This window comes from Mobula birostris, chromosome 7 (genome assembly GCF_030028105.1).
Source record: "Mobula birostris isolate sMobBir1 chromosome 7, sMobBir1.hap1, whole genome shotgun sequence".
Taxonomy (NCBI): Eukaryota; Metazoa; Chordata; class Chondrichthyes; order Myliobatiformes; family Myliobatidae; genus Mobula; species Mobula birostris.
This window is the reverse complement of record NC_092376.1, coordinates 44489474-44511718: the sequence shown is the minus strand read 5'-3', so window position 1 is coordinate 44511718 and position 22245 is coordinate 44489474. Positions and strand designations below refer to the sequence as shown.

At 42.8% G+C, this 22245-nt stretch overlaps 1 protein-coding gene across 4 annotated transcripts in view; it reads right to left on the bottom strand.

The window, feature by feature from the left end:
• Nucleotides 1-22245, bottom strand: part of sacs (sacsin molecular chaperone) — a 118444-nt gene that overhangs the window by 74988 nt on the left and 21211 nt on the right. The window contains exon 2 of one of the 4 annotated variants that reach the window (XM_072263040.1): nucleotides 15345-15703. In XM_072263040.1, the coding sequence (XP_072119141.1) occupies nucleotides 15345-15367 (23 nt within the window). In that variant the 5' untranslated portion in view covers nucleotides 15368-15703. Of the gene's footprint in view, nucleotides 1-14749; nucleotides 14773-15344; nucleotides 15747-22245 lie in introns of those variants that run through there. The other 3 variants (XM_072263038.1, XM_072263041.1, XM_072263042.1) reach the window with 3 other exon arrangements.

The following is a 22245-nucleotide window of genomic DNA, read 5'->3' as shown; positions in this document are numbered from 1 at the left end:
ACTGCACTAACTAAATTCTAACCATTTCAAATATTTCTTATGAAACTTTTCTGAAACCAGTAATAAAAACCATATAGTTAGATCTGAACCTTGTTGTAAATCAACATGCAGCAATAATATTCTACAATGGGCGCATTCATTTAGAGATTTGAAAACTCTAGTCCAGTCAGCTTGTTTGAACAAGCGTCTTTAAATAGCTCAATAGCTCAATGCGAAAGCATTAAATGACGTCCAAATTCACATACGCACATTTCACTTAAGAAGCCTTGCACGATCACACTTCAAAGATCCACACATGGATAACATATGAAGTTTAATGAATACTGTATAACAAATAAGAGAACTGATTTACATAGAGACAATTATGGAAAAGTGGAAAAGGGCTTTAGCTTTGAATTGCTGCAACCTTTGGGGTGACTGTTATTTCATGGCTAAGAGGGAGGGATTACAAGATTTTGATCGAGTGACAATGAAATAATAGTATATGGCTTGAAGTTATTCCACATTCTTGACCTTCTCTGTGGTAGAAGTCACAACTTTGGTTCTGCAAAAACATTTCATAATGTAGCTTTCTGTAAACAGTTTGGCACTGCCGTGTAACAGTTCCTATAACACTAAAACAATGCCAGCAACCCGGGTTCAATTCTGTAAGTTTGTACATCCTCCTCATGAGTGCGTGCCCCAGTTTTCTCCCACATGGCAAAGGTGCATGGGTTAGCAGGTTCCTTGTTCAAATGGGTGTAAATGGACAGCCCGGGCTCATGGCCAGAAGGACCTACTACCGTGCTCTATCTCTACAAAAATAAAGGTGCATGGGTTAGCAGGTTCCTTGTTCAAATGGGTGTAAATGGACAGCACGGGCTCATGGGCCAGAAGGACCTATTACCATGCTGTATCTCTACAAAAATAAAGACGACACTTCAACAACACTTTATGATGATTGCTAATATAGTTACAGATAAAAATGAAAACCAATTAGTCTCCTGTGTCCTGAAAAAAAGCACAGACAGGAATATATCGCCATTTTTTCCATCACTGTTGGAAATGCCTGTCTCACCAAACTACCAATAAAAAGGAGCTCACCACCACCTACCAAGCAATTAGGGACAGGTAAGAAATGCCAATGTTGCCAGCAATTGCTACATGAAATGAGAATTGTCAGAAATGGTTATCTACACCAATTCATCTTCTGCTATTCTTAGAACCTTCAGTTCATAAGTGGATAAGGAATCTATACAAGTATGAATATGTAATATATGGTAAATGGATAAGGTTTAAACTGAGATGGTAAGGGAGGGGGTTTAGAATAGTTATTCTGGTGGAGAGGTACAATCAAATACAGGAGAAATAGTAAGTTCAGAAGGCAGTACCTGCACCTAAAATAGGAATTCAAAGCTAAATTGTGTCCATTTAAACATAAAAAGTATCACTGGTAAAGTAGATGAACTCAAGTTTATTTAATATATGGGTCTATGATATTGTCGTCAATATCGTTGAATAACGGGCAGGAAGAGCAACACAATATGTCAGGGTATAGAATTTTCAGGCAAGACATACCAGGGAGTAAACAAGGAGATATTGTACTGTCAGTCAAAGATTGCATTACTTCAGTATTAGGGAGAATATTCTAGAACAAGGGTGGCAAACCTTTCTGAGAGTGTGTGCCCAAATCGGCAGTAATCTTTTAAAAATATTCCCTCTCGTGCCATTGTAATTTTGAGCAGGGATTATCCTTGATTAATGAATTAATAATAATGGACTTATTTTAAGAAAAAAAGGATGAGTCTTGTTGTTTATTTACATGTATTTATTGGTTGAGTGAATTGATTTATTTGAATCTTACATCCATCCCACAACATGAAGGAGTAAAAATCGTTGTTATGACTCTGTTGCAATGTACAGACATATGAATTTGTAAGTCTAATTGTTTGTAGAAAGAAGCTGTCCCGTAACCTGTTGGTCCTGGCTTTAATGCTGTGGTACCGTTTGCCAGACGGAAGCAGCTGAAACAGTTTATCGTTGGGGTGACTGGTGTCGCTGATGATCTTCCAGGCCTTCTTTACACACCTGCTGCTGTAATTGTCCTCAAAGGAGGGAAGTTCACATCCACAGAGGCGATGGGCTGTCCGTACCACTCTCTGTAGTGCCCAGCGGTCAAGGTTGGTGCAGTTTCCATACCAGGGGTCATACAGCCAGTCAGGATGCTCTCAATAGTGCCCCGTAGAAGGTCTTGAGGATTTGAGGGCTCATGCCAAACTCCTTCAGTCACCTGAGATGGAGGAGACACTGTTGTGCTTTTTTTGCCACACAGCCGGTGTGTACAGTCCAGGTAAGATCTTCGGTGAAGTGTACATCAAGAAATTAGTACTATTTTACTATTAATAAGTGTAATGGATTGATATAAATCATTTTAGAAAACCTGTTTAAAAATTAATATTAATAATAACCTTTTAAAAAGACAATTGAAAAATAGCAGTATCTAAAAGTATTGCTATTGCAACCATTTACAGTCCAAATACTGATATGTACACCAGGTCTGCGATGATTTCAAAACATATTATTCAACGTAATGTGTTCTTGCAATCATCTAGCTGGTGGGAGACATTTCCTGCATACCAGATACCAACAAAATGTTTCCATGTGCCTTCTGGGCAGAGTCCTCAACTAAGGTCGTATGGATAAAGATTTGGAACATAAAATGTGTCACTTTACTAGGAGAATGTTGGGACCTCCAACATTCAATAGAAATTAGAGAAGCAAGTATGTACAGTTGGCACACATTACAGATGCAATATAAATAATGTTATTGTACAGGGATTTCAGTTTTCCAAATATGAACTAGAATGGCTCAAAGGAGAAAAGTTTTTGGAAGAGTTCAGGAGAGCTTTTTGATGCAGAGTATAAATAGACCAACAAGGGAGGAGTATTAACGGACAATGTCTTGGGGATAATAGCTAGTCAAATGGAGGCAGTGTCAGTGGGAGATCTTTTTGGAGACATAACAGTGGATTCTGGTTAATTCAGGACCAGCACATATTGACCCAATTAAGCAGCTGCCCCAATTAGCCAAAGTTTCACTGAAATAGTTAAAACGGTATAAATAAACAGCATACTACTGTTTAACTGAGTAACAAATTATGTATTTAAATAAAATGCAGAACAAATTAGAGCGATATAAATACTATCTCAGTACTATAAAACTGTGCATTAGTTCTTAATTGTTATTGCTTGAGGAGATCATCCACTACACCTGTATTCTGCCACATTCTTCTGATTGACTGTAAATGAACAAAATTATTCCAGACTCCAAATCCATTCATACAATGCTATCGACGATTGCAATCTCCAAATCTTCATTCTCATTGTAGCATCCAGATGATTTGTCGATACCTTCAAATTCTTCATAGTTACTAACCTGCTGATGTACTGAAATTGTTTCATTTACACACCCAGCTGTTTCTAGCACCTCCAAGCCTGAATGCTTGAAACTGCAGTCAGCAAAACGGTTCTGATTTATCTTATTGCTTATTTCTTTCCAACTATCAGTGACAAAAATCACTGCTTTTTGAACACGAGTTCATGCAGCTGGCACTGTTCACTCCAAGCACAGTGTAGTGTCCAACAGCCATACTTAGGAACAGTACTGCAACAGTCTCCTGCCCCAATTAAGCAGCATAGTGTCCCAAAAATCAAAGGGAATTCTAGCCATTTTCTTTTAAAGAATTGTCCCAAACAAACAACTTCCCCAATTAACTAGGATCCATTGATTTTAAAGTGGTTATAGACAAGGATATGGCTGCATTGCTAATAAAGGTCTTAAATAAGGGAAAGCCCAATTTCATTAACATAAGGGAAGATCTTGCAAAAAAGGTAAATTGGGAATATCAACCAGCAGGCAAGTCTGAATGCTTCCCACTGTGCCAATTTAAAGGGGAAATAGCAAGAATTCACGGCTAATGTTCCTGTAAGGGTAACAGCCAGAGGTAACAAATATAGGAACCCTTCAATGTCAAGGAATATTGTATTGTATAGCGAGGGGAGAGGAAGCATGGCAGGTATAAAGAGCTAATGATCAGGAAGGCCTGTCAACAGTACACAAAGTATAGGAAGGAACTTAACAAGGAAATAAGAAAGGTCACAAACAAAAAAATCACTGGCAGACAAGATCAGGAGAAATCTATTCTACAAGTATATTAAGGGCAAAAGAGTAACAAGGGGGAAAGGACGTTCCTTAGGGACAATTAGGTAATCTGTGTGGGGAGCCAGAAGGTCCAGATTAGGTCCTAAATAAACAGATGAAACAAACTTTGTCACTGGAGAATTCAGTGAAGAGGTACATGACAGCCTAGTGCAGATCTCCGTAAAAAAAATGAGAAGACATACACTCAATGGCCATTCGATTAAGTGCAGGAATATACCCAAGAAAGTGGCTACAGGAGTAGAACCCAGCTAATGTAGCCCATCCGTTTCAAGGTTCGACATGTTATGCGCTCAGAGATCCTCTTCTGATCACCACTATTCTAGGAGATTAGCAATTTCTGAGATATTCCAACCACCTCATCTGGCACCAACAATCATTCCAGAGTCAAAGTCACTTAGAGCGTATTTCTTCCACACTCGAATGTTTGGTCTGAACAATAACTGAACCTTTTGACCACATCCGCATGCTTTTATGCATTAAGTTGTTGCCACGTGATTGGCTCATTAGATATTTGCATTAATGAGTAGGTACACAGGTGTACCTAATAAAGTGGCCACTGAGTGAGTGTAGATGCTTTAGCAGGGTTAAAAGCAGAGTAATACAACATAGAAATCTACAGCACAGTACAGGCCCTTCAGCCTGCAATGTTGTGCCGACCATGTAACCTACTCTAGAAACTGCCCAGAATTTCCCTAGTGCACAGCCCTCTATTTTACTAAGCTCCGAGTAGTCATCTATGAGGGCCTTAAAAGACCTTGTATCCACTTCCACCAACACCGCCGGCAGTGCATTTCACGCACCCACCACTGTGTGTGGGAAAAACTTACCCCCGACATCCCTTCGGTACCTATTTCCAAGCACCTTAAAACTATGCCCCCTCATGTTAGCTATTTCAGCCCTGGGAAAAAGCCTCTGGCTATCCACACGATCAATGCCCCTCATCATCTTATACAGCTCTATCAGGTCACCTCTCCTCCTTCGCTCCAAGGAGAAAAGGCCAAGCTAACTCAACCTATTTTCATAAAGATGTCTTCCAATCCGGGCAACACCCTTGTAAATCTCCTCTGCACTCTCTCTATAGTATCCACATCCTTCCTGCAGTGAGGTGATCAGAACTGAACACAGTACTCCAAGCAGGGTCTGATCAAGGTCTTATATTACTTCACGGCTCTTGAACTCAGTCCCACGGTCAATGAATGCTGATACACCATACACCTTCTTAACAACACTGTCAACCTATGCAGCAGCTTTGAGTGCCCTATGGACAAGGACCCCAAGGTCTCTCAGGTCCTCCACACTGCCAAGACTCTTACCATTAATTTTAGGAATGCAGAATCAGAAAGGATAGCAAATACAGTACTCCATGTGTTGTATCTAAATGCATGTAGTATAAGAAACAAGGTGGATGATCTTGTTGCAATATTGCAGATTGCCAGGCATGATGTTGTGGCCATTACTGAATCGTGGCTGAAGGATGGTTGTAGTTGAGAGCTGAATGTCCAGGGTTACACATTACATCAGTGGGATAGGAAGGTAGGCAGAGGGGGTGGTGTGGCTCTACTGGTAAAGAATGGCATCAAATCAGTGGAAAGATGTGACATAGGATCAGAAGATGTTGAATCCTCGTGGGTTGAGTTAAGAAACTGCAAGGGTAAAAGGATGTTGATGGTAGTTATATACAAGCCTCCCAACAGTGGCTGGGAGGTGGACCATAGGTTAAAAGAGGAAGTAGAAAAGGTGTGTCAAAAGGGCAATGTTATGGTAGTCATGGGAGATGTCAACATGCAGGTCGATTGGGAAAATCAGGTTGGTAATGGATCTCAAGGGAGTGAGTTTGTTGAATACCTAAGAGATAGCTTTTTAAAGCAGTTTTTCATTCAGCCTACTGGAGGATCAGCTATACTGGATTGGGTGTTATGTAATGAACCGGAGGCAATTAGGGAGCTTAAGGTAAAAGAACCATTAGGAACCAGGGATCACAATTTGATTGTGTTCAACTTGAAATTTGATAGGGAAAAAGTAAAGTCTGATGTAGTAGTATTTCAGTGGAGTAAGGATATGAGAGAGAAGTTGGCCAAAGTAAATTGGAAGCAGCTGCTGGCAGGGATGTCAGCAGAGCAGCAAAGATGAGCGTTTCTGGGAAAAATGAGGAAGGTGCAGGACGCAAGTATTCCAAAAAGGAAGAAACACTCAAATGGTAAAATAGTACAACCGTGGCTGACAAGGGAAGTCAAAACTATTGTAAAAGCAAAAGAAAGGGCATACAACAAAGCAAAAATTAGTGGGAAGATAGAGGATTGGGAAGTTTTTTTAAAAACCTACAGAGAGCAACTAAAAAAAAAATCATTAGAAGGGAAAAGATCAAATATGAAAGCAAGCTAGCAAATAATATCAAAGTGGATAGTGAAAGCTTTTTTCAAGTACGTTAAAAATAAAAGAGAAATGAGAGTGGATAAAGTACCACTAGAAAATGAGGCAGGAGAAATAATAGCAAGGAGATGGCTGATGAACTAAATGTGTATTTTATATCAGTTTTCATCGTGGAAGACACTAGCAGTGTGCCTGAATTTGCAGTGTGTGAAGGAAGAGAAGCGGGTGCAGTTACAGTTACAAGAGAGAAGGTGCTCAAAAAGCTGAAAGACCTAAAGGTACGTAAGTCACCCAGACTAGAGGAACTGCAACTTAGGGTTCTGAAAGAGGTAGCGTTAGAGATTGTGGTGGCATTACAAATGATCTTTCAAAAATCATTGTATTTTGGCATGGTGCCAGAAGACCTGAAAATTGCAAATGTTACTCCACTCTTTAAGAAAGAAGGAAGGCAGCAGAAAGGAAATTATAGACCAGTTAGCCTGACCTCAGTGGTTGGGAAGACGTTAGAGTCAATTGTTAAGGATGAGGTGATGGAGTACTTGGTGACACAGGACAAGACATTACAAAGTCAGCATGGTTTCCTTTGGGGAAAATCCTGTCTGACAAACCTGTTGGAATAATTTGAGGAGATTACAAGTAGGATAAAGGTGATGCAGTGGATGTTGTATATTTGGACTTTCAGAAGGCCTTTGACAAGGTGCCACACGTGAGGCTGCCTATCAAGTTAAAAGCCCATGATATTACAGGAAAGTTACTAACATGGTTAAAGCATTGGATGATTGTTAGGAGGCAACGAGTGGGAATAAAAGGATCCTTTTCTGGTTGGCTGCCAGTGACAGGGGTCGGTGTTAGGACCACTTCTTTTTATACTGTTTATAAGTGAATTAGGTGATGGAGTAAATGGCTTTGTTGCCAAGTTTGTAGATGATACAAAGGGTGCTGGAGGGGCAGGTAGTGTTGAGGAAACAGTTAGGATGCAGAAGGTCTTAGACAGATTAGGAGAATGGGCAAGAAAGTGGCAAATGAAATACAATGTTGGAAAATGCATAGTCATGCAATTTGGTAGTAGAAATAAACGTGCAAACTATTTTCTAAACAAGAAGAAAATCCAGGAATCTGAGATGCAGAGGAACTTGGGAGTCCTTGTGCAGAACACCCTGAAGGTTAACTTGCACGTTGAGTCAGTGGTGAGGAAGGCAAATGCAATGTTAGCATTCACTTCATGAGGTCTAGAACACAAGAGCAAGGATGTGATGCTGAGGCTTTATAAGGCACTGGTGAGGCCTCACCTTGAGTTTTCTAACAGCTTTGGGCCTCTCGTCTTAGAAAAGATGTGCTGGCATTGGAGACGATCCAGAGGAGGTTCACAAGGATTATTCCAGGAATTAAAGGGTTAGCATATGAGGAACATTTGATGGCTCTGGGTCTGTACTCACTAAAATTCAGACGGATGAGGGGGGTATCTCATTGAAACCTTTCAAATGTTGACAGACCTGGACAGAGTAGATGTGAAAAAGATGTTTCCCATGGTGGGAGAGCCCAGGACAAGAGGGCACAGCCTCAGGATAGAGGGGCGCCTTTTCAAAACAGCAATGCAGAGAAATTTCTTTAGTCAAAGGGTGGTGAATTCATGGAATTTGTTACCACATGCAACTCTGGAAGCCAGGTCAGGTGTACTTAAGGCAGAGATTGATAAGTTCTTGATTGGATATGGCATCAAAGGTTACGGAGAGAAGGCCGGGAACTGAGGTTAGGGAGGACTTAGAAAAAATGGATCAGCCATGATTGAACGACAGAGCAGACTCGATGGGCCAAGTGTCCTAATTCTGCTCCTATGTCTTATGGTCTATTATATTCTGTCTTCAAATTTGACCTACCAAAATGAATGACTTCACATTTAGCTGGATTGAAGTCCATCTGCCACTTCACAGCCCAGTTCTACATTCTATCGATGTACCACTGAAACCCCTGACAACCCTCCAGACTATCCACAACACCCCCAACCTTTGTGTCATCAGCAAACTTAATAACCACCCTTCTACTTCTTCATGCAGGTCATTTATAAAATCACAAAGAGGAGGGGTCCCAGAACAGATCCCTGCGGAACACCACTGGTCACCGACCTCCATACAGAATACGAACCATCTACAACCAACCTTTGCCTTCTGTGGGCAAGCCAATTCTGGATCCACAAAGTAAGGTCTCCTTGGATCCTGTTCCTCCTTACTTTCGAAGGAGCCTTGCATGGAGAAGCTTATCAAATGCCTTACTGATATCCATATACACTACACCCACTTCTCTACCTTCAATGTGCTTTGTTACATCCTCAAAGGATTCAATCAGGCTCGTAAGGCATGACCTGCCCTTGACAAAGGCATGCTGACTGTCCCTAATCAGATTATGTCTCTCTAAATGCTCATAAATCCTGCTTCTCAGGATCTTCTCAAACAACTTGCCCACCACTGAAGTCAGACTCACTGGTCTATAATTTCCTGGGTTATCTCTACTCCCTTTCTTGAACAAGGGAACAACATTTGCAACCTTCCAATCCTCCAGTACTTCTCCCGTCCCTATTGATGACACAAAGATCATCGCAAGAGGCTCAGCAATCTTCTCTCTCGCTTCCCACAGTAGCCTGGGGTATATCTCAACCGGTCCTGGTGACTTATCCAACTTAATGCTTTTCAAAAGCTCCAGCAAATCCTCTTTCTTAATGTCTATATGCTCAAGCGTTTCACTCCGCTGTAAGTCATTCCCACAATTGCCAAGGTCTTTGTCCCTGTGAATACTGAAGCAAAGTATTCATTAAGTACCTCCTCTGATTCCATGCATACGTTTTCACTATCGCACCTGATTGGTCCTATTCTCACATGGTTCATCCTCTTGCTCTTCACATACTTGTAGAATGCCTTGGGGTTTTCCTTAATTCTGCACACCAAGGCCTTCTCATGGCCCCTTCTGGCTGTCCTAATTCCATTCTTAAGCTCCTTCCTAGCAACCTTGTAATTTTCTAGAGCTCTAACAGTACCTAGTTTCTTGAACCTTTCGTAAGCTTTTCCTATCTTCTTAATCAGATTTTCTACATCCTTTGTACACCATGGTTCTTTAACCCCCACCATCCTTTCCATGCCTCAATGGAACATAACTATGCAGAACTCCCTGTAAATGTTCCCTGAACATTTTCCACATTTCTGCCGTGCATTTCCCTGAGAACATTTGCTCCTAAGTTCCTGCCTAATAGCTTCATATTTCCCCCTACCCCAATTAAATGTTTTCCCAAATTGTCTGCTCTTATCCCTTTCCAGCGCTATGGTGAAGGAGATGGAGTTGTGGTCACTACCACCAAAATGCTCTCCCACCGAGCGATCTAATACCTGACCAGGTTCATTTCCCAATACCAGATCAAGTATAGCCTCTCCTCTAGTTGGCTTAACTACATATTGCACCAGGAAACCTTCCCAAACATAGCTAACAAACTCTACCCTATCCAAACCCCTTGTGCAAAGGAGATGCCAGTCAATATTAGGAAAGTCAAAATCTCCCATCACAACAATCCTATTATTATTGCATCATTCCAGAATCTGCCCTATCTGCTCCTCGATATCCCTGTAACTATTGGGGGGTCTATAAAAAGCATCCAGTAGAGTTATTGCTCCTTTCCTCTTTCTGACTTCCACCCAAACTGACTCAGTAAACCATCCCTCCATGACTTCCTCCTTTTCTGCTGCCGTGACACTATCTCTAATTAGCAATGCCACGCCCCCATCTCTTTTGCCTCCTTCTCTGTTCTTTTGAAACTTCTAAAGCCTGGCACACTCAGCAGCCATTCCTGCCCCTGAGACATCCAAGTCTCTGTAATGGCCACAAAGTCATGGTTCCACATGTTGTTCCATGCTCTCAGTTCATCCACCTTGTTTATCATACTCCTTGAATTAAAATAGACACATCTCAAACCATCTGGCTGAGTGCATCTTTGCTCTAACATCTGCCTATCCTTCCTCACAAACACCTTACAATCTGTCTCTACTTGTGCTCCAACCTCCCCATCCTCTGCCTCTTCACTTTGGTTCCCACCCCCCTACAAATCTAGTTTAAACCTCCCCACCAGCATACTGGCCCGCCTCGGATTCAAGTGCAATCTGTCCTTTTTGTTCAGGTCACACCTGCCCCAGGATCACATAGGAATTATTCCAGGCTGCTATGGGATGCAGCAGAAGAGACTGCAGGTACTTTGGCTGAGATTTTTAAATCTTTACTGAACACAAGTGAGATACAAGATGACTGGAGAATGACAAACATGATCCTGCTTTTCAATAAAAGGCAGCAGGAAAAGACTATAGGTCAATAGTTACCAGGCTGACACTAGTCATAAGCATGACACTGAAAAACACTCTGTTGGGAGAGGATTAATGATCACTTGGAAAGGTGGAGACTAATCAGAGACAGAAACGTTGACAAGGACAGATTCTGACTGACCAAATCAGTTGAATTCTTTAGAGGTAACAAGACTGTATTGATGAGGCTAGGGGAGTCGATGTGACTTACATGGACTTCAGTAAAAACTTTGATAAAGTCTCACATGGGAGACTGGTTCAAGGAGCTGGGCCTACGGGATCCAGGGCAATTTGACTAACTGGATCCAGAAATGGGTTTGCAATAGGAGGCAGTGGGTGATGGTAGATGGTTGTTTTTGTGACTGCATGCCTGTGACTGGTGGTGTCACACAAGAATAACACTGGCACTCTGCTCCATTAATTTATGTGAATGAGTTAGATGGGAGCATGGGCTGCAAGAACAGTAGGGTAATGGATACACAAATACTTGAGGAGTTGTTGAAAGTGTGGAACATGGCCTTGACACGAGGAAATCTGCAGATGCTGGAAATTCAAGCAACACACACAAAATGCTGGTGGAACGCAGCAGGCCAGGCAGCATCCATAGGAGGAAGCACAGTCGACATTTCAGGCCAAGACCCTTCATCAGGACTAACTGAAAGAAGAGATAGTAAGAGATTTGAAAGTGAGAAGGGGATGGGGAGATCCAAAATGATAGAAGAAGACAGGAAGGGGAGGGATAAAGCTAAGAGCTGGAAAGTTGATAGGCAAAAGGGATACAAGGCTGGAGAAGGAAGAGGATCATGGGACGGGAGGCCTAGGGAGAAAGAAAGGGGGAGGGGAGCACCAGAGGAAGATGGAGAGAGGGAAGGAGTTATAGTGAGAGGGGCAGAGAGAAAAAAGAGGGAGGAAATAAATAAATAAATAAATAAATAAATAAGGGATGGGTTAAGAACGGGAGGTGGGGCATTAGCAGAAGTTAGAGGTCAATGTTCATGCCATCAGGTTGGAGGCTACCCAGATGGAATATAAGGTGTTGTTCCTCCAACCTGAGTGTGGCTTCATCTTGACAGTAGAGGAGGCCGTGGATAGACATATCAGAATGGGAATGGGATGTGGAATTAAAATGCGTGGCCACTGGGAGATCCCGCTTTCTCTGGTGGACATTGCGTAGGTGTTCAGCGAAAGGTCTCCCAGCCTGCGTCAGGTCTCGCCAATATACAGAAGGCCGCCCCGGGAGCACCAGGCGCAGCATATCACAGCAGCCGACTCACAGGTGAAGTGTCGCCTCACCTAGAAGGACTGTCTGGGGCCCTGAAAGGTGGTGAGGGAGGAAGTGTAAGGGCATGTTTAGCACTTGTTCCACTTACAAGGATAAGTGCCAGGAGGGAGATCAGTGGGGAGGGATAGGAGGAACGAATGGATAAGGAAGTCGCGTAGGGAGTGATCCCTGCGGAAAGCAGAAAGAGGGGAGGAGGGAAAGAAGTGCTTGGTGGTGGGATCCCATTGGAGATGCCGGAAGTTACGGAGAATTATATGTTGGACCCGGGGGCTGGTGGAGTGGTAGGTGAGGACAAGGGGAACCCTATCCCTAGTGGGATGGCGGGAGGATGGGGAGAGAGCAGATGTACGTGAAATGGGAGAGGTGTGTTTGAGAGCAGAGTAGATGGTGGAGGAAGGGAAGCCCCTTTCTTTAAAAAAGGAGGACATCTCCCTCGTCCTAGAATGAAAAGCCTCATCCTGAGAGCAGATGTGGCGGAGACAGAGGAATTGCGAGAAGGGGATGGCATTTTTGCAAGAGACAGGGTGGGAAGAGGAATAGTCCAGGTAGCTGTGAGAGTCTGTAGGCTTATAGTAGACATCAGTAGATAAGCTGTCTCCAGAGATAGAGACAGAAAGATCAAGAAAGGGGAGGGAGGTGTTGGAAATGGACCAGGTAAATTTGAGCGCAGGGTGAAAGTTGTAGGCAAAGTTAATGAAGTCAACACGCTCAGCATGCATGCAGGAAGCAGCGCCAATGCAGTCGTCGATGTAGCGAAGGAAAAGTGGGGGACAGATGCCAGTATAGGCACGGAACATAGACTGTTTCACAAAGCCAACAAAAAGGCAGGCATAGCTGGGACCCATACGGGTACCCATGGCTACCCGTATCCATGAAGGAAGTGGGAGGAGCCAAAGGGGAAATTATTAAGAGTAAGGACTAATTCTGCTAGACGGAGGAGAGTGGTGGTAGAGGGGAACTGGTTAGGTCTGGAATCCAAAAAGAAGCGGAGAGCTTAGAGACCTTCCTGTTGGGGGATGGAGGTACATAGGGACTGGACATTCATGGTGAAAATAAGGCGATGGGGGCCAGGAACTTAAAATCATTGAAAAAATCCAGAGTGTGAGAAGTGTCACGAACATAGGTAGGAAGGGATTGAACAAGGGGGAATAAAACAGTGTTGAGGCATGCAGATATGAGTTCAGAAATGCAGGAGAAAGCTGAGACAATGGGTCTACCTGGACAGGCAGGTTTGTGGATCTTGGGTAGGAGGTAGAAACGGGAAGTGCGGGGTGTGGGAACTATGAGGTTGTTGGCAGTGGAGTGATAGCCTTGAGCTGCAGCAGAACAGGCGTACAAGTTCACAGACCCCTGCAGGCTGCAACATAGGTAGATAATATAGTTGGGAAGGCACAAACAATACTACTTTTATTAGTCAGGGGTCTGAAAATAGAAGATTATGCTCCAACTTTGTAAATCCTTGGCATGACACCAGCTTAAGCACTGCATGCATTTCTAGACACCATGCTATAGGAAGGATGTGATAACACTGGAAAGGGTGCAAAGGAGAGTCATCATGATGTTGCCTAGAATAAAGCAATTCATTATGAGGGGAGACAGACAAAACTAGGTTCGTTCTCCCCAGAGGAGAGGATGTAATGAGAAGACGTGATTGAGGTATATACATCCATGAGGGGGATAGAGAGGATATATGCAGGAAAATTTCCCCCGTGTCAGAAGCAGATAAGACAAGGGAACACAGATTTAGATTTCAAGGGAATATGGTGGTGGTGGGGGAGTGTAGCTCTTCCAGAGAATGGTAGTACCGGGAATACGCGGCCTGAGAGCATGGTGAGGCTGGGTCACTGAAGGCACTCAAGAAGTGTCTAAATCACATTGGCATTGAAGGCTGGGACACGGGACTAATACACAAGCTGCCTATTGATTGTTGAAGACAAGTTGGTCAGGTGGCCTGTTTTCATGCTGTACAACGCTACCACCCATGAAAACATAGAACATAGGGATTAACAGAACATTACAGGCCCTTCGGCCCACAATGTTGTGCCGACCATGTAACCACTCTAGAAACTGCCTAGAATTTCCCTAGCACATAGATCTCTATTTTTCTAAGCTCCATGTACCCATCTAAGAGGCTCTTAAAAGACCCTATTGTATCCACTTCCACCACCACCACAAGTGCATTCCACACACCCACCACTCTCTGTGTGAAAAACTTACCTCTAATATCCCCTCAGTACCAATTTCCAAGCACCTTAAAACTATGCCCCCTCATATTAGCCTTTTCAGCCCTGGGAAAAAGCCTCAGGCTATCCACATGATCAATGTCTCTCAGCATCTTCTACACCTCTATCAGGTCACCTCTCAATCTCCAACGCTCCAAGGAGAAAAGGCTAAGTACACTCAATCTATTCTCTTCCTTTTCAAAATGGGAGCTTTCTTTCCAAGATATCTCAGTTTAGTCCTCAATCAGCACTGGTGGCCCTCCAGTTGCTGTCACAATTCCCCATGCATCACCAAAAATACTAAAACTTGACCTTATACCCATGGTCTCTGTTCTCTCACCACTTCATGCTGTTGAAACATTTTTCTTGGATATCTTTCAGCTCCACGTTGGTTATTTGCTTCTCAGGGTGAGATATCTCTGACAAGGGAACAAGCAAGAATACCGCCTTCTGTACTCAGTCTTCACGACGTTTTCAATGAAGATCAGTGCAAGGGTAAGGCAGAGCATTTCAACAATACAGTGTTCCCACTCAACATCATTCCAGTTGGCAGCTCTCCACACCCACGTATTCTCTGAATTTTCACATTCCCGACAGTCATTGACCAGAAATGCTAACTCTGTCAAAAGGGCCTGTTTCTCCGCTGCAGGTCCCTTCTCCACACTTCCCGAGCCGCTGAGCGTTCCCTAAATTGTGAACTTCGGTATTTTAATTTTCACTAAACACAAAACGCCGTATGGATCGTACACGCAAGCACCCCCCCCCCACCCCTAGAAACAGTCAACATCTTCCTCAAACACCCCAGCGTACACACTTCCCGCTATCATTCCTGGAGAAAGCCGGTCATTTTCATTAATGAAACTGGCCGGCGTTCGGTCCGCGTTTCATTATGAAATTAATAGAGCAGAGCTTTGAAGTGTGCGCAGTGTCAGTACCTGCCTCCCAGCCGATTTTCCATTGCTTCCCTCTAGTTTTGCCGCCAGCAGCCTGGACAACTCATGCATTCGATTCGTTGCAACTCGGAAAGGGCCGGCAGACTCAGCCATTCAGAAGTACCGTTATGTCCCGAACCTTTCGCTGATCCTGCCTTTTCAAAGTCCAAGAAAAACTCTGCTCGTGCGAACCATTTGCCTGGTCGATTACCGTTTGCTCTTTCTCCTTCCTCGCGAAGATATTTTTTCCGCGAAATCACAAGAACTTTCGGGTCTGCTTTCCCGTTTTTCATTTGTTTTAAATGAAACTTATATTTGGGCTTTTACTTCGAAGATTCGTTCCCCGCACTGATCCATCTCCCCTGTAAGAGAATAAAGAGGAAATAATTAGAGTCAAGGGTCAGTCACTTCCTGCTACAGTTATGGATTCAGCACATCTGAATGTGTTACCAATTATAAATTGCTCGGATTCGACTCCGCTGGGGAAATTATTGCTCAGCGCCTGCACTTTGCATGCTGGTACTTGTAGTCTCCAGGGGCCGAACCGAAACTATTGTTCCATGGGCCCAATGTTCCACCTTCTGCGTTTAAACTGACAGATCTCCATATCTTTCAAATCATGATAGTTCAATATCAGCGGTTTCCAGTGTGATACTGCGATTTTATTAAACTTTCCTTGAAAAATAAACCTCAGAACTGCCTTCATCAATTTCTTTTGAAAGGGGAATGATTATCAGAGTTTAAAATACTAGACCTTAGATATTTCATTTTATAACTTTCTGCTTCAAACTGTCCAAATCACACATTCATGCCACAACATGCCACTTTGTGCATTTTCCACCAGTAAAGGTACTCTTCCTGATCCAAATGAATGCTCCACTAACCATTATCCTTACCTAATATTTTCCTAATTGAATATTATTTACTTGCCCCCATTGTTTTCCCCTCTAGGGTCCTGGCAGCAGTGTTTTCAAGACAGATCTTTAATTCCTGGAAGTAGCAGAGAAATTCTGGACAAAGGTAAAACTTTAGTGACCTTATAAAATGTTATTGTATGTTGTAGTTTATCCACAAATGAATTACCTGCTGAATCAACCTAAAACTAAAAAAAACAAATCATTTCATGCTGAGTACACAGTGCCTAATAAGGTTCTTAAATTCATAACCAATGATCCACAATGGGGAAAACACTGATATTACCACTGGTGTTGCATTAACAAGTTAAAAATTGCAACCAGGAAATCCACGTGCTATTACCCATTATTGCGAAGAGTAAATATGTGGTGGAGGGAGGGGGGGATCGGGGAAGAAAGAAATTTGCATTCAAGCACTGGGAAATCTGTAACTAAAATCACAAAACAGTACACAATCACAACCTAGCTGCTTCAAATTTATGGCACTCTAAATGTACTTTAATTTTATGGAGATTCCAAAATAAAATGAGCAAATATATCTAAAGAGCCAACAAATAACTGTTAAAGATTAGCTTTATTTGTCTCATAAACATCAAAATAATGAAATGCATCATTTGCATCAAATCAAATTAAATCAGCAATGATTGTGCTTGGCAGCTCCACACACTTACACCACCGTCATAGCGAGCCCACAACTGACCAACCCTAACCCAATGTTTCTGGAATATGGGAGGAATCCAGGGCACCCGAACAAAACCCACATACAAACTCCTTACGGGCAGCAGTGGGAACTGAACCTCCAATCTTACAGCTGGCGCTATAAAGCAGGGAGACTACTACATTACTGTGCCACCCCGTTAATGCTAAATCAAATCTCATGATCTAAGCAACATGTAAACAAATTACATTTTAGGAGTTAGCTCAAAAATCAGCATATTAAATTGGCACTCAAATCTGTAATTTAGCATTGATAAAGTCAGTCAAAACTATTGGAACACACTTGAAAGTTTAACAAACTGAATTTCTATTGTATTTTATTTACCACAGTTTAACATTAATTATCGATTATCTGTCGAAACTATGAATTTAACCCAGATCACTTTCTAAGAGTGGCTCCAATGCAATTCCTACAGATCCTCACTTGATTCATTGTTGCAGGACAACATCCTGAAAACAGGTACTAAAGTTCTGCTATGAGCTGGGATTCAACACTAGTGAGGAACTTACATGATATCGTACGTGTACTATGTGTCTAATCTCTACTGCGTCTTTAATAGAATAAAAATTATGTTTCCAGTAGAAGAAATTGGTTTTGATAGAAAGGGTAAGATAACTGGCAGATATTCCATTTGCACTTTAATAGTCATGCAATCCTAACAGCCAAATCAAGATACGTCAGTCCAAAACATCAACTGTTTATTCCTCTCCATAAATGCTGCATCTCCTGCTGAGTTCGTCCACCATTTTGTGGGTATTACCCTGGATCCCCAGCATCTGCAGAATCTTTTGTGCTCAGGATTCAAGTGATTGGGGTCTCAACAGGTGGGGATGGGGGTTGTGGGTGTGGACAGGAGATTCTATATCTCAGCAGTGACTCCGAAATGGTATGTTGCCTCCCTGGTGTCATGGATCAGCCACAGAACATTCCCTTGGGCGGGGGGGTGCGGTGAGCAGCCAGAACATCGACAAATGGACGAGATCCTGTGCAGTGAAAATTGGAAGCTCCCAGAAGGTAAATTTACAGGTCGAGTCTGTGGTGAAGGCGGCAAACGCAATGTTGACATTTATTTCAAGGGGAATAGAATATAAAAGCAAGAAGATAATGCTGAGGCTTTATAAGACAGTAGTCAGGTTGCTCTTAGAGTATTGTCAACAGTTTGGGCCCCATATCTCAGAAAGGATGTGTTGTCATCGGAGAGAGTCCAGAGGAGGTTCACAAGGATGATTCCAGGAATGAAGGGGTTAACATATGAGGAGCATTTGACAACTTTGGGCCTGTGCTCACTGGAATTTAGAAGAATGCAAGGGGATCTCACTGAAAACTACTGAATGTTGAAAGGACTAGATAGGGTAGATGTGGAGAAGGTGTTTCCTCTGATGGGGTACTCAGAACTCAAGGGCACAGCCTCAAAATTGAGAGGTGACCTTTTAGTACAGGGGTAAAGAGAATTTTTTTCCAGCCAGAGAGCAGTGAATCTGTGGAATGCTCTGCCACAGACTGCGGTGAAGGTCAAGTCCGTGGGTATATTTAACGCAGAAGTTGATAGTTTCCTGATCATTCAGAGCATCAAAGGATATGGTGAGAAGGCAGGTGTATGCGGTTAAGTGGGATCTGTGACTCGGTGGGCTGCTATGTCTTGTGAGCTAGGGAAGAAGTTAAAAAGCAAAACCCCAAGGGTGTGTCAAAAGAACATGTGGCTTAAAACTTGGTGTGGGGGGTGGGGTGGAATCGAATTTTCGGACCTATAGTTCTGTTCTATTGCAGGGGTGATCTGTACAAGAAGGACAATTTTCACCTGAACTGGATGAGGACCAATATCCTGGTAAGCACCACTACAATGGGTTTAGATTAGATTAGTGGTGGGGGGGGGGGTGGAATCCTAGGCATAGGGAAGCAAATGAGAGGCTGGAAAGTGGTGCAAAAGTCAGTGACAGTAAACTGACTAGGCACAACATGCAGGAGAATGGCGAGGAGCAAAGAAAGCCTATTGGATTAAATTGCATTTATTTTAATGCAAACTGTCTGAGAGGTATGGCCAATGAACCTGGGGCTTGGACATTATAGCCATTACATGTTACTAGGACATTATAGACTCTATGGAAACATGGCCAAGGGGGGACAATACTGTAGCTTAATGTGCTGGGGTACAGGTACTTTAGGGATGGATGTGGAGGAAAGAGAGGCGAGCAAGTTGCACTTTCAATTAAGGGGAATGCCACAGCAGCGATCAGAGATGGAATTACTGAAGGATCATCCTGTGAGGTTTAATGGGAGGAGCTGAGAAATAAAAGATGACCACATTGTTAGGATTGTACTATAGGCCCCCAAATAGTTAGTGGGAATTGAAAGAACAAATATGCAGGGATTGTGCAGAGTTGTAAGGATAAGCGGTTGTCCTAGTCGGGGATTTTTAACTTTCTTAACATCAACTGGGACTGGTGTACCGTTAATGGCTTAGATGGGGTGGAATTTATTAAATGCATTCAGGAACGTTTGCTAAGGCAATATATACTGTACATAGTGCCCTACAAGTTGAGCCTATTCTTGGGTAACAGGGTGGGTCAAGTGTCTGTGGTGATATTAGGGGAGATTTCTCGGACCAGTGACGATAGTCCTATTAGTTTTATAATTGAAGCAAGGGAAATTTTAACCGTATAGGACAGCAGCATGCCAGGTTTGGTTGGAAAAGGTTGCTTGTGGTCAAATGGACCACAGACGTGTGGGAGACGTTTAAAGGATGAAATAATGAGAGCTGAAGGTCTAATTATTCCTGTTAGAGTGTAGGAGTAGGGAACCCAGGATGACAAGAGATATCGAGGCCAATGCCAGGGAAGAGAAAGCTTCCTGGGTCAGTTACAGCAGTTGGGATCAAGCAAATCCCTGGAGGAGTACAAGGGATACAGGACTGTAAGCAAGGAAATCAGGAGAGCAGAACGGGAGCATGAGATAGTTTTAGCAGGAAAGATTAAGGAAAATCCAAGTGTTTTTATGTATATTAAGGGAAAAGGAGTAACTGAGAAATTAGGGCCAGTCAAAGACCAAAAGGGTCACCTTCTGTAGAGCTGCAAGAGATGAGTGAAGTCTTTAATGAGTATTCCTCTTGTGTTTCAACCATGGAGAAAGACAAGAAGACTTCGGAGCTAGAAAAAGTAAACGTGGAGGTCTTGGGGATAATCTGCATTACTGTAGAGATAGTGTTGAATGTCTTAGAAGGTATAAAGGTAGACAAATCTCCAGGACCTGACCAGGTATATCCAAGAACACTTTGGGAGCACTGGCTGAGTTATCGGCACCATTGTTAGCCACAAGTGAAGTGCCTGTAGACTGGAGGGTAGCAAATGTTTGTGTCTTCTTTTTAACATTGCACAGGAGCAAAAAAAGCTACAGAGAGCTATAACCTCAGCCAACTCCATCATGAGCACTAGCCTCCCCAGCACTGAGGACTTCTTTAAAGTGTGATCCTTAAAAAGGCAGAATCCATCATTAAGGATCACCACCATGCAGAGTGGCATGATGGAGATACGTCTCTACCAAAGGAGGTGTAAGGCACTCCTTCCCTCCTCTAGCTTGCATGTCTCCCTAGGGCAAAGTGTAGCGTCTGCTTAGCCCCACAACCCCACCCCACCCGAGCAATCAAGGACATGAAGCCTTGGATGTAGGTGGTGGATGGTTGTATGAGGAGCTGCTGCATATCATACAACCTGGTTACGTGACCATTGACCCTAAGCCGACAATCTGTGGAGAGTATTGATAATGCTAGGGTCACTCATCTTGTAAAGGCACTGGCCAGAAGAAGGCAATGGCAAATCACTTATGTAGAAAAATTTACCAAGAACAATCATGGTTATAGACTATGATCGCTGATGTCATACAACATGGCACATAATGATGTCACGCAGGACATGCCCTCTTCTTATTACTACCATCAGAGAGGAGGTACAGGAGCACACTTGTAATGAATTAGGAACAGCTTCTTCCCCTCCACCATCAGAATTCTGAACAGATCATGAACCCATGAACACTACCTCACTGTTTTGCTGTCTTTGTGCACTATGCATTTACTTTTATACTGTATATTTCTTATTATACCTTTAGTCATTTTTTTATATATTGCACAGTATGCTGCTACAAAACAATAAATTTCACCACATACTGTATGTCAGTGATAATAAACCCGATTCTGATTCTGCCAATAATTAAGAAGGGCAACAAAGAAAAACCTGAAAACTATAGATAGATAGATATACTTTATTAGTCCCGAGCGATTAAGCCTAACATCAGTGGTAGGCAAGTTACTGGAGATGATTAGGAGGATAAGATATACATACATGTGGAAAGACAGAGATAGATTAGGGGTAGTCAGCACAATTTTGTGCATGGGAGATCATGTCTTACGAATTTGATTGAGTTTATGATGTGGTGACCAAGAAAGTTGACAAGGACAAGGTGGTAGATGTGGTTTACATGGACTTCAATCAGGCCTTTGATAAGCTTCATGGTACACTGCTCCAAAAGATTAGATCACGTGGTATCCAGGGACAGCTGGCTATTTGGATACACAATCAGCTTGATGGTAGACAGCAGATGAAGATGGTGGAAGGACTGGAGGCCTGAGAGTAATAGCGAGCTTCAGCGATTGGAGCTGGGCCTATTGTTGTTTGTCATCTATATCAACAATTAGGATAAGAATGTTAAAGGCATAGTCAGTAAGATTGCAAATGCCTCTAAAATAGGTGGTACAGTGGACGATGAAGAAAATTATCAAAAATTACAGGGAGATCTTGATCAGCTCAGTAAGTGGGCCAAGGAATGTCAAATATGTGCAGTGTATTGCATTTTGGGAAGTCAAATCCAGGCACTGCTTTCACAGTGAACAGCAGGGCCCTTGGGTGTTGTAGAACAGGGAGTAAGTACACAGCTCACTGGAAGTAGAGTCGCAGGTAGACAGAATGGTGAGGGCAGCTTTTGGCACATTGGCCTTCATCAGTCAGCACATTGCGTATAATAGTCGGGAGGTCATGGTGCAGTTCTACAGGATGCTGGTGAGACCACACTTGGAGTACTCTGTTCGGTATTGGTCACCCTGCTGTAGGAAAGATGCGATTAAACTGGAAAGAGCACAGAAATGATTTACAAGGATGCTGGCTGGACTTGAGGGACTGGGTTATAGGCAGGGGTGAAGTGCAATTTTTTTTTTTTTTTTTTTTTTTATTTTAAGGTGCCGGAGCTGACAAAATGCTTGCAATTTCCTTTATCCTCTCTATATATA